This window comes from Idiotropiscis lumnitzeri, chromosome 6, assembly GCF_059441095.1.
Source record: "Idiotropiscis lumnitzeri isolate Australia: NSW breed Sydney's pygmy pipehorse chromosome 6, RoL_Ilum_1.0, whole genome shotgun sequence".
Taxonomy (NCBI): Eukaryota; Metazoa; Chordata; class Actinopteri; order Syngnathiformes; family Syngnathidae; genus Idiotropiscis; species Idiotropiscis lumnitzeri.
This window is the reverse complement of record NC_142396.1, coordinates 8,054,040-8,065,466: the sequence shown is the minus strand read 5'-3', so window position 1 is coordinate 8,065,466 and position 11,427 is coordinate 8,054,040. Positions and strand designations below refer to the sequence as shown.

Here is an 11,427-nt window from a genome sequence, read left to right as displayed (position 1 = left end):
TTTTCATGCTAATCTTTCAACATCACCGTACGTCCTCCTGTAAGTAAAACAAACATTTGAAATGGACCTGCCGTATTGTCAATGTGCATGGCTAGCGGAGATGTATGCTTTCCTTATGGTACTCTTTTGTTCATGTACTGTACTTCTCTGTTTTTTGTACAAGGACGATGCCAGTGTATTGTAATGCTACTTAAACAAAGAGTGTGTGTGCTTCTCAGTCAACGAGAACATTTTAAGCAGTGGGTTGTGCCTCTTTATCTACTGAGGTGTTCATGTCTTAATAAAATCTTTCTGGAAATCACTCGAGCATGCGTTGACTAAATATTAGCCATCTATCCATTGCAATCAAGCATGGACCGACTAAAGGTCAAATCTAGCCAAGCGTGGTAAACTCAGGGTGAGTTGGCACCTTTTAGATTGTTCGCGCACATACACTGGCAGATTGGACTTTTTACAAGGACGGAAAATCAACTAGAAAATGGAAAAAAATAAAATCTCACATTCTCTCAGTAATTTGTCGCTCACACAAAAAAACTCAAAAATTCACTAATAAATTGACTTAAGCCAGCAATGCGCAAAAAATCACAGAATTCACCCCCGTAAAGAAATGTAGGATTTGTACAAAAGTACGAAAAAAATTACATTTTTTTCTTTAATCTTTGAGCTGATGTTTTATGATTCTAAAATTCTTAAAATGAACAATTTCTTATTTTAATGCCGCTACTCTTCTGCATTGTACTTTCTCCGTGGTTATAAAAAGTCTACACACCCCTATTTTTACAATAAAAAAAATTAGACCAAGATAAATCATTTGAAGTTTCCTAACAATGTGATCTATAACCTGTATGCAATTTAATGTTAAACATGTTTTTTCAGAGTGAAGCTAGAAAACTGATATTGTGGTTGCAAAAGTGTGCACACCCTCTTAACAGGGGAAGTTACTGTGTTCTCAATTAATTAATTAATCACATTCAAACTCACATTAAATGGACATCAACACACATCTGCTACTATTTAAAACACCTCTGATTAACTCCAAAGAAAGTGCAGATGTTTAAGTAGGATTTACTTACATTTTATTTGCTTTTTAGCGGAAGTCATGTTTTGTGCCTACACGGACTAAAAACAAAATACTAATTTGTTTCAATTAAGGGTAATAAGTTCAAACATGGTATCATCAGCTCACAAGATATTTTCCTATATTTGAAACAATAGTGAAATGAAATAGTGGTCGGTACAAAAGCTTCAGGCTTCTGCTTAAAAACAAAGCTAATAAAAAGAAAAGCCTCCTAAAACAGCTCACAGCTTGACACAAGTTTGAATGTGATTCGTTAATTCTGATGCTGTAAGAGTGAAACACACAAAGACACCACGAGGAGGCCTGAGATGCTGTAATTTTATTTCATATTGAATGTTGAGAACTGTAGAAGTGTTATAATTATACTTGAGTATTTGGCTCAAGTTGACTTGAAAATTACAACAGGGTAAAACTTCGCCTCCTTCTGGCTGGAGCTGCCACAGTTTTACTGCAGTCGCTGACGGCGCATCTACACTCGTCCACGTGGATGTAGGTGTAGGGAACGATGTCTCCATTCAGACACAGCAAGTCAACTGTGCGATTGCTAGAACGGAATCCCTTACAACAGGAGCAGGTAGGCTGCAGGGTGGATGTCTCCTCTGAGTATCTGAAGGAGTGCAGAGATGGATAAATATGAGGAAAATGTGCAGCTTCTCTTCATGGACCGGTGTGTGTGTGTGTGTAAAGACTTACTTGGTGTAAGTGTTGCAAGCTCCTTCACAATAGGGAATGTCTAACTCCACCGAAGATTGGCAGTTCTTGTGCGTGATGGTCACTTTATTAGGTACTGGCTTGCAAGCTTTCTCCCGCTCCACGCCTTTTCAAAAGAGAAACATAATTGACTTCCTGTTATTGACTTCAGCATTAGTGGAAAAACGTAAGGACATCAAGAGTACTTACAAACTTGACAACATCCATTTGCAGCGGTTTGAATGGTGTCCTAAACCAAGACATAAGAATGCATGATAAGCTATTTATTTATTTATTTTTTAATATTGAATTCTTTCCCAAAAGATTGGGAAAACTTACAGGTAGGCAGTTGCTTTGCTGGAATGGCGGACACACAATTCGTGTGCCGATGGCCGTTAAAGTCTCACCACTCCTCAGGCATGTGTAATGTTCACACTGATCGCCCGGTGGTGACCACGAATCACCTTGCTGGAGACATGATCTCGACTGTTACTTCTAACTATGCACCATGAACATGTAATGCTGGCTTATAATTGCTTGAAGTTAATTAAGTCCAGCATTTCCAAACCTTAGTGAGCCACGGTATATATTTTAGACTTAGAAAAATGTCACAGAACACCACCAAAGAAAAATGTCACAAAAAGTATATACTGTACATTGGAATATTGATGATCTTGTCCGAATTAACTGAATAAACTATAATTAAATAAAACAATATTCAAAGTCATCCCACTCACCCTGAGCAGCTGCTCACTACCACTAACGTTGAAGATGCAGTGTGTCTGTACACACTTTCCACAGCATTCATCTGTCCTGGGTTCGGCATATCTATAACCCTGAAAAAGGGAATGCAATGACATCATTGAATGAAATGGAAAGAATTGAACTGTTTTTGCCACACTTTTTTGCTCCAGTTCAATGGACATTGTGCATTGCATTGAAGAAGCATTCAAGTTTACTGCCACCATATAGCATTCATCTATTTTTTTTTCAAAGCAAAAAAATAGCCGAATGACGGCTCAAATTTGCCAGAATTCGTCAGTCGGGCCTTTCTTATCTCAAGGCGCTCAATACATTTATACTGTATTTATTTTTACATACCTGTTGACATAGCTGTTGGCATTGCTGAACCTCGCAGTTTATTTGTAATAAGCCAGTTTTGGGGTCCACGAGATTGGTACAGACACAATCCTGACATGGAACCACGGGAACCGACTCACCAGGCTAGAAAAAAAAAGAGGAAGCGTTCCTAAAATGTGTGCAATGGAGTACCTCTAATTTACTGAATGTATCAAATATATTAAATAATGTACCTGATATTCACCGTTTTTGTGGACACAAACATTTTTCGGCTCTAGAATGAAGAAACATGACCAGATGCAGCATAAGAATAGGTTAGGCCGATTTGTAGTCATACAAATTCATCCATAAACTGCAAAGCTCACCACATGTGTGTTCCGGACAGCATTTCCCCTCTGGCACACTGAGAACTACAGCAAATCCAATTGGACACACCATGTCGGGGAGCGGGCATGTGTTGCTTTGACATCCTGTGAATGTGATGAAATGACAATAACAAATGCCTGAGCCCATCTGTATGTTCAGGGCTATAAATAGATGAAAATTGACTACACATCTTACGGCAAGATAGAAGAGAGCAGCACGGGTCGGCTGGGTTGGTCTGGTTGACAAGGATGAAGCCTGGAATGGTGCAGTTGACAACAGGCGATGGAGGGCAAACCTTAGGTTGGCACGAAATGGTCTTGGTGGGCTCCTCACAGATGCAGTTTTGGCACTTGTACTCAAACCTTTCATTAAACTGACAGAATAAACCACAGCAGGGATTTACTGAAATTGTTCTTTAGAGTATCGAAAGGTGAAACATTTTTGGGATCGACTCACCTCGCGAGGAATGCCCTCGGGATCGATACACCCTGTTGGAATATTAGCAATCCCATAAGACTTTTTCATAATTAGTTATAGAAGTCAGCTCATTAATTAGAGAGACGATAATCTCACCGCATTTATCAACACATATGCCAGACTCTTTGTTGAATAGCTTCATTCCATCAGGACAAAAGCAGCCTTCAGTTATGTAATTAAGCCGTTGTTCATTCGGACTGTGAAAGTTAAACCAATGACAAACAACAAATACATTACAAACACTTTTAAATATAACGTACTTTACTCAAAAAGCACAAAGGATCACAGAGACGTGATTGTATCTTCCTAGCCGAAGCTCAAAGGGCTGACTTGGAGTGAGTCACAAGAAGGAGTCATCCCATTGCGCTTTCCCAGAGCAGTTATGCAAGATACATTCAATTTCCACAGGAAATACATAAATAAGATGAAAAACAACAGATGCAGCTTTTCATTGCAACATACCTGTCTTCACACGTCGGCGGATCTACAGGACCACATGGTTTGTAAACTTTGTCCGGAGGGCAATCACTTTCTATATGTGAAGAAAAGACTTTCCTTAGGGGAATGACATTTCTTGAACAATAAAACATACAAAGCTGTTTCATTCTACTTCTGATTACACTGAAACCAAATGCACTTTTTACCACAGTGTGTGGTATGATTCCTCCAGTGCAAACAAACTCCAGCCTGAGCGCAGGCGTCGGCATACATGTGCAAACTTGTGCATTCTACTGCAGGGTTGGTGACGTGGCAGTTGTCAAAAATACATCCTTCATAGTAATCGCTGGGATCGACAAACGGGTGGCATTCTTCAAAGACACTGCGGAAGAAAAACAAGTTAAAAACAGAATGGCCCAAAAAAATAACATAAGCAAAATACAAGTGACTGTTACAAAAGACTCTACCCGTTCAAGAGCAGATCACATTCAGAGTCTGGGTTGCATGGAGCGAGTGTGGGTGGGGGAAGAGGTTCGTTGGTCGGGATCACGGGTGGTATCTGGCAGTTCGGTTGGTAAATGTCTTTGGCAGGCCAAAAGTCAGCCATCACACTGCAGCTCTGAATAATCTGGCCTCCGGGCAGCATGCAGTCATCTGCTTGGTTGTTGTTGCATTTGCCTGGTCGCAACACAAGTCATATTGATTAACCTCATCGTAATTATGTAGAAATGAAACAACTGGACTGAAAGGCTCACCACAATGGCCCTGTGTGTTGCTGTCAAAATACTTATAGGGCAGGTTGACAGTGAAGTCATTTAATCCAAAGGTAATCGTCACTTCGATGGGCACAATCTCTACAACCAAGTCAATGCCAGAGTTGAAGATCTTAATGTCTTGTTGTAAATGGGGAAGTCTCAAACGCTTCTCATCTTTGAAGGCCTGAAAGACATGCGTTCTTATAAAAGGATAGTTTGTAAAAAGGAATGTAGTAGATATTAGGGAGTGTGGGGTCAAAATATTTGTCCCGGACAGCATTATCATAATTTCTTTTGAATACAAATTAAAAATGCAGACATTCTTTGAATTGGGATGTACATAATATGTATATAGGATAGGTCACCAAAGGTCAAGTGTTGCCCTTACAATATCTTATTTCTGATTATTAGAATCAATTCATCAATCATAATATTTTGTAGTCTTCATTTTCAAACACTGACTTTGATCTATTTATAAAACTGTGACATGTAACAACATAGTTTATTACCTCCAGTTCTGATGCATCAACAAGATTTTGGCTCTTGAGTACAAATACGTACGATTTGTACGATATGATTAATGACCGCGGGCAGGAAACATGTTTCGTGACATCACAGTAGACATTGTCGACATAAATCTTTAAGCTGTACTTTGGCGTGATCTCCTCCATTAGGACATAAGTACAGTTTCCTTGATAGCTGTAATAGAGGCCATCAAATGTGACGTAATGTGGATCGCCCCAGCCTTTACATTCACCTGAAAAAAATAACAGAAAATACGAATAAAAACTCAAGTCAACAAACACAGCAAGTCATTATAGGGATCAATCGGTCATGATTCATGAATCAGAGTAAATCACAGAATTGCTTACAGTCACAAGCATAATGTTGGCAACAGTAGTTCTCGTCGTAAACAAGAACAGGTTCCAATCCATTGGCACAAGTGATGTTCTTTAGGGGTGGACATTCGTATGGAATAATTTCAATTGTATTGTTCTCGATGCATCTCGCCATCGTGCAGTTACACAACAAGAAGGTCTCATTTTGCTGAGGAAAAATAGGGAATGGTTAAAAACATGAATTAAGTAGTTCTCAACCTTATTTTATTCTATAAATAAAGCTATACTCAAATACAAGTTTAATTAGTTCAGTGACCACACTTGCAATGAAACTGCCTTGGCCTCCCCGCCCCCCCAAAAATACCAAAGGTTTTTGTTAGACAAATTTCAATAAGGAAATTAGCACGTTATAATACGGTATTATACACAAACCGAGTAATAAGGTACCAGAACGTAAATTAAACTGTGTGTCAATTCAATTAATTGTGCTGCTTCTTCTAGCGTGTCCAACATGGCCAACAGGGGCCAGTGTATTTGAGTCAGAAGAGAAACAAATACTTTCAGTTGCTCAATAAGCAGAAATAACAGCAGTCATAAATCAGGGCACATGTGTGTCAGGGCTTCTGTGTACATCAGGACAAAGGCTGACTAGATTTGAAATAAACTGAAGTTCTCACCACAACATCCCATTCAGGGCACCAAGGAACAGTGGGGGTGGGTTTTGGCAAGGGTGTGGTCCAGCAAGGTTCGGTCTTGTTGTGAATTTCACAAATATCAGAACAAATCATTGTGAGACAAATTCCCGATCCAATGTGTTCCATGTCAAAAATGGTTTCACCTGTACATAAGGGCAAATAGTTGAACAAACAAGGTGACCTACAAAGAAATGAAAAAATGTGCAGTATGTTTGGCCAAATGAGATTCTTTACCTGGACTGTAGTGCTTGCCATTTATTACGCAGAAACATTGTGTAGTGTGGCTTGCAGTAGTAGTGATGGTGGTTGGTCTTTCAGTTGTACTGGTGGGTCCTGCGGGTGTGGTTGTAGATTTAGTTGTGGTAGTTGGCCCTTCAGTTGTGGTGCTGGGTCCTGCGGGTGTGGGTGTAGATTTTGCTGTAGTTGTTGGACCTTCCGTTGTGGTTGGTCCTGCAGGAGTGGTTGTGGATTTAGTTGTGGTGGTTGGACCTTGAGTTGAGGTGCTGGGTCCTGATGGTGTGTTTGTAGGTGTCGGACCTTCAGTTGTGGTGGTGGGCTTTGTGGGTGTGGTTGTAGATTTAGTTGTTGTACTAGGTACTTCAATTGTTGAACTGGGTCCTGCAGGTGTGGTTGTCGTTGGAGCTTCAGTTGTGGTGCTTGGTCCGACAGGAGTCGTTGTAGATTTAGTTGTGGTAGTTGGACCTTCTGTTGTGGTAGTTGGTCCTGCAGGTGTGGTTGTCGTTGGACCTTCAGTTGTGGTGCTTGGTCCTACAGGAGTGGTTGTAGATTTAGTTGTGGTAGTTGGACCTTCAGTAGTGGTACTTGGTCCTGCGGGTGTGGTTGTAGATGGACCTGCAGTTGTCGTGGTGGGTCCAGGCGGTGTGGCTGTTGATTTAGTTGTTGTAGTTGGTCCTTCAGTTGTGGTGATGGGTCCTGCGGGTGTGGGTGTAGATTTTATTGTAGTTGTTGGACCTTCCTTTGTGGTGGTTGGCCCTGATGGTGTGGTTGTAGATTTAGTTGTGGTAGTTGGACCTTGAGTTGAGGTGCTGTGTCCTGATGGTGTGTTTGTAGGTGTCGGACCTTCAGTTGTGGTGGTGGGCTTTGTGGGTGTGGTTGTAGATTTAGTTGTTGTACTAGGCACTTCAATTGTTGAACTGGGTCCAGCAGGTGTGGTTGTCGTTGGACCTTCAGTTGTGGTGCTTGGTCCCATAGGAGTGGTTGTAGATTTCGTTGTGGAAGTTGGACCTTCAGTTGTGGTTGTAGATGGACCTGCAGTTGTCGTGGTGGGTCCAGGCGGTGTGGCTGTTGATTTCGTTGTTGTAGTTGGTCCTTCAGTTGTCGTGCTGGGTCCTGCGGGTGTGGGTGTAGATTTCGTTGTAGTTGTTGGACCTTCCGTTGTGGTGGTTGGCCCTGATGGCGTGGTTGTTGATTTAGTTGTCGTTGTTGGAACTTGAGTTGAGGTGCTGGGTCCTGATGGTGTGTTTGTTGGTGTCGGACCTTCAGTTGTGGTGGTGGGCTTTGTGGGTGTGGTTGTAGATTTAGTTGTTGTACTAGGCACTTCAATTGTTGAACTGGGTCCAGCAGGTGTGGTTGTCGTTGGACCTTCAGTTGTGGTGCTTGGTCCCATAGGAGTGGTTGTAGATTTCGTTGTAGTTGGACCTTCAGTTGTCGTGCTGGGTCCTGCAGGAGTGGTTGTAGATTTAGTTGTAGTTGTCGTTGGACCTTCAGTTGTCGTGCTGGGTCCTGCAGGAGTGGTTGTAGATTTAGTTGTAGTTGTCGTTGGACCTTCAGTTGTGGTGGTGGGGCCTGCGGGTGTGGTTGTCGAATTAGTTGTGGTAGTTGGTGCCTCAGTTGTGGTACTGGGTCCTGCGGTTGTAGTTGTAGATTTAGTTGTGGTAGTTGGACCTTGAGTTGTGGTGCTGGGTCCTGATGGTGTGTTTGTAGGTGTCGGACCTTCAGTTGTGGTGGTGGGCTTTGTGGGTGTGGTTGTAGATTTAGTTGTTGTACTAGGTACTTCAATTGTTGAACTGGATCCTGCAGGTGTAGTTGACGTTGGACCTTCGGTTGTTGTGCTGGAGCCTGGGGGTGTGGTTGTAGATTTAGTTGTGGTAGTTGGTGCCTCAGTTGTGGTACTGGGTCCTGCGGTTGTAGTTGTAGATTTAGTTGTGGTAGTTGGACCTTGAGTTGTGGTGCTGGGTCCTGATGGTGTGTTTGTAGGTGTCGGACCTTCAGTTGTGGTGGTGGGCTTTGTGGGTGTAGTTGTAGATTTAGTTGTTGTACTAGGCACTTCAATTGTTGAACTAGGACCTGTAGGTGTGGTTGTCGTTGGACCTTCAGTTGTGGTGCTTGGTCCTACAGGAGTGGTTGTAGATTTAGTTGTAGTTGTCGTTGGACCTTCAGTTGTGGTGGTGGGGCCTGCGGGTGTGGTTGTAGACTTAGTTGTTGTAGTAGGCACTTCAACTGTTGAACTGGGTCCAGCAGGAGTGGTTTTCGTTGGACCTTCAGTTGTGGTGGTGGGGCCTACAGGAGTGGTTGTAGATTTCGTTGTAGTTGTTGTTGGACCTTCAGTTGTTGTGCTGGGACCTGCAGGAGTGGTTGTAGATTTAGTTGTAGTTGTCGTTGGACCTTCAGTTGTGGTGGTGGGGCCTGCAGGTGTGGTTGTAGATTTAGTTGTTGTACTCGGGACTTCAATTGTTGAACTGGGTCCTGCAGGTGTAGTTGACGTTGGACCTTCAGTTGTTGTGCTGGGGCCTGCGGGTGTGGTTGTAGATTTAGTTGTGGTAGTTGGTCCCTCAGTTGTGGTACTAGGTCCTGCGGTTGTGGTTGTAGATTTTGTTGTGGTAGTTGGACCTTGAGTTGTGGTGCTGGGTCCTGATGGTGTGTTTGTAGGTGTCGGACCTTCAGTTGTGGTGGTGGGCTTTGTGGGTGTGGTTGTAGATTTAGTTGTTGTACTAGGCACTTCAATTGTTGAACTGGGTCCAGCAGGAGTGGTTGTAGTTGGACCTTCAGTTGTGGTCGTGGGGCCTACAGGAGTGGTTGTAGATTTCGTTGTAGTTGTTGTTGGACCTTCAGTTGTTGTGCTGGGACCTGCAGTAGTGGTTGTAGATTTAGTTGTAGTTGTCGTTGGACCTTCAGTTGTGGTGGTGGGGCCTGCAGGTGTGGTTGTAGATTTAGTTGTTGTACTCGGTACTTCAATTGTTGAACTGGGTCCTGCAGGTGTAGTTGATGTTGGACCTTCAGTTGTTGTGCTGGGGCCTGCGGGTGTGGTTGTAGATTTAGTTGTGGTACTTGGTCCCTCAGTTGTGGTACTAGGTCCTGCGGTTGTGGTTGTAGATTTTGTTGTGGTAGTTGGACCTTGAGTTGTGGTGCTGGGTCCTGATGGTGTGTTTGTAGGTGTCGGACCTTCAGTTGTGGTGGTGGGCTTTGTGGGTGTGTTTGTCGATTTAGTTGTTGTACTAGGTACTTCAATTGTTGAACTGGGTCCTGCAGATGTGCTTGTCGTTGGACCTTCAGTTGTGGTGCTTGGTCCTACAGGAGTGGTTGTAGATTTAGTTGTGGAAGTTGGACCTTCAGTTGTAGTTGTAGATGGACCTGCAGTTGTCGTGGTGGGTCCAGGCGGTGTGGCTGTTGATTTAGTTGTTGTAGTTGGTCCTACAGTTGTGCTGCTGGGTCCTGCGGGTGTGGGTGTAGATTTTGGTGTAGTTGTTGGACCTTCCGTTGTGGTGGTTGGCCCTGATGGTGTGGTTGTAGATTTAGTTGTTGTACTAGGCACTTCAATTGTTGAACTGGGTCCAGCAGGTGTGGTTGTCATTGGACCTTCAGTTGTGGTGCTTGGTCCTACAGGAGTGGTTGTGGATTTCGTTGTAGTTGGACCTTCAGTTGTCGTGCTGGGTCCTGCAGGAGTGGTTGTAGATTTAGTAGTAGTTGTCGTTGGACCTTCAGTTGTGGTGGTGGGGCCTGCGGGTGTGGTTGTAGATTTAGTTGTTGTACTCGGTACTTCAATTGTTGAACTGGGTCCTGCAGGTGTAGTTGACGTTGGACCTTCAGTTGTTGTGCTGGGGCCTGCGGGTGTGGTTGTAGATTTAGTTGTGGTAGTTGGACCTTGAGTTGTGGTGCTGGGTCCTGCAGGAGTGGTTGTAGATTTAGTAGTAGTTGTCGTTGGACCTTCAGTTGTGGTGGTGGGGCCTGCGGGTGTGGTTGTAGATTTAGTTGTTGTACTCGGTACTTCAATTGTTGAACTGGGTCCTGCAGGTGTAGTTGACGTTGGACCTTCAGTTGTTGTGCTGGGGCCTGCGGGTGTGGTTGTAGATCTAGTTGTGGTAGTTGGACCTTGAGTTGTGGTGCTGGGTCCTGATGGTGTGTTTGTAGGTGTCGGACCTTCAGTTGTGGTGGTGGGCTTTGTGGGTGTGGTTGTAGATTTAGTAGTTGTACTAGGTACTTCAATTGTTGAACTGGGACCTGTAGGTGTGGTTGTCGTTGGACCTTCAGTTGTGGTGCTTGGTCCTATAGGAGTGGTTGTAGATTTAGTTGTAGTTGTCGTTGGACCTTCAGTTGTGGTGGTAGGGCCTGCGGGTGTGGTTGTAGATTTAGTTGTAGTTGTCGTTGGACCTTCAGTTGTGGTGGTGGGGCCTGCGGGTGTGGTTGTAGACTTCGTTGTTGTACTAGGTACTTCAATTGTTGAACTGGGACCTGCAGGTGTAGTTGACGTTGGAACTTCAGTTGTTGTGCTGGGGCCTGCGGGTGTGGTTGTAGATTTAGTTGTGGTAGTTGGCCCCTCAGTTGTGGTACTGGGTCCAGCAGGTGTGGTTGTCGTTGGACCTTCAGTTGTGGTGCTTGGTCCTACAGGAGTGGTTGTAGATTTAGTTGTAGTTGTCGTTGGACCTTCAGTTGTGGTGCTTGGTCCTACAGGTGTGGTTGTAGATTTAGTTGTAGTTGTTGTTGGACCTTCAGTTGTGGTGGTGGGGCCTGCGGGTGTGGTTGGAGATTTAGTTGTAGTTGGACCTTCAGTT

The 11,427-nt window shown here is 43.7% G+C and overlaps 2 protein-coding genes across 2 annotated transcripts; both read right to left on the bottom strand.

Annotated features, from left to right (window-relative positions):
* Positions 1-1,401: 1,401 nt before the first annotated feature.
* On the bottom strand, positions 1,402-7,813 carry LOC148335041 (intestinal mucin-like protein). Its single transcript, XM_088298311.1, has 19 exons — positions 6,653-7,813; positions 6,401-6,561; positions 5,757-5,931; positions 5,394-5,641; positions 4,885-5,068; positions 4,597-4,807; positions 4,336-4,511; positions 4,154-4,223; positions 3,788-3,888; positions 3,671-3,702; positions 3,410-3,587; positions 3,214-3,318; positions 3,082-3,122; positions 2,870-2,992; positions 2,506-2,604; positions 2,108-2,236; positions 1,979-2,018; positions 1,772-1,895; positions 1,402-1,685 (listed from the first exon to the last, which is right to left on the bottom strand). The coding sequence occupies exons 1-19, from the start codon at positions 7,626-7,628 to the stop codon at positions 1,475-1,477; spliced, it is 3,384 nt and encodes a 1,127-aa protein (XP_088154437.1). The 5' UTR covers positions 7,629-7,813; the 3' UTR covers positions 1,402-1,474.
* On the bottom strand, positions 7,750-10,229 carry LOC148335040 (uncharacterized). Its single transcript, XM_088298064.1, has 2 exons — positions 9,142-10,229; positions 7,750-7,828 (listed from the first exon to the last, which is right to left on the bottom strand). Exons 1-2 carry the CDS (start codon positions 10,227-10,229, stop codon positions 7,750-7,752), a joined length of 1,167 nt encoding a protein of 388 aa, XP_088154190.1.
* Positions 10,230-11,427: the final 1,198 nt, after the last annotated feature.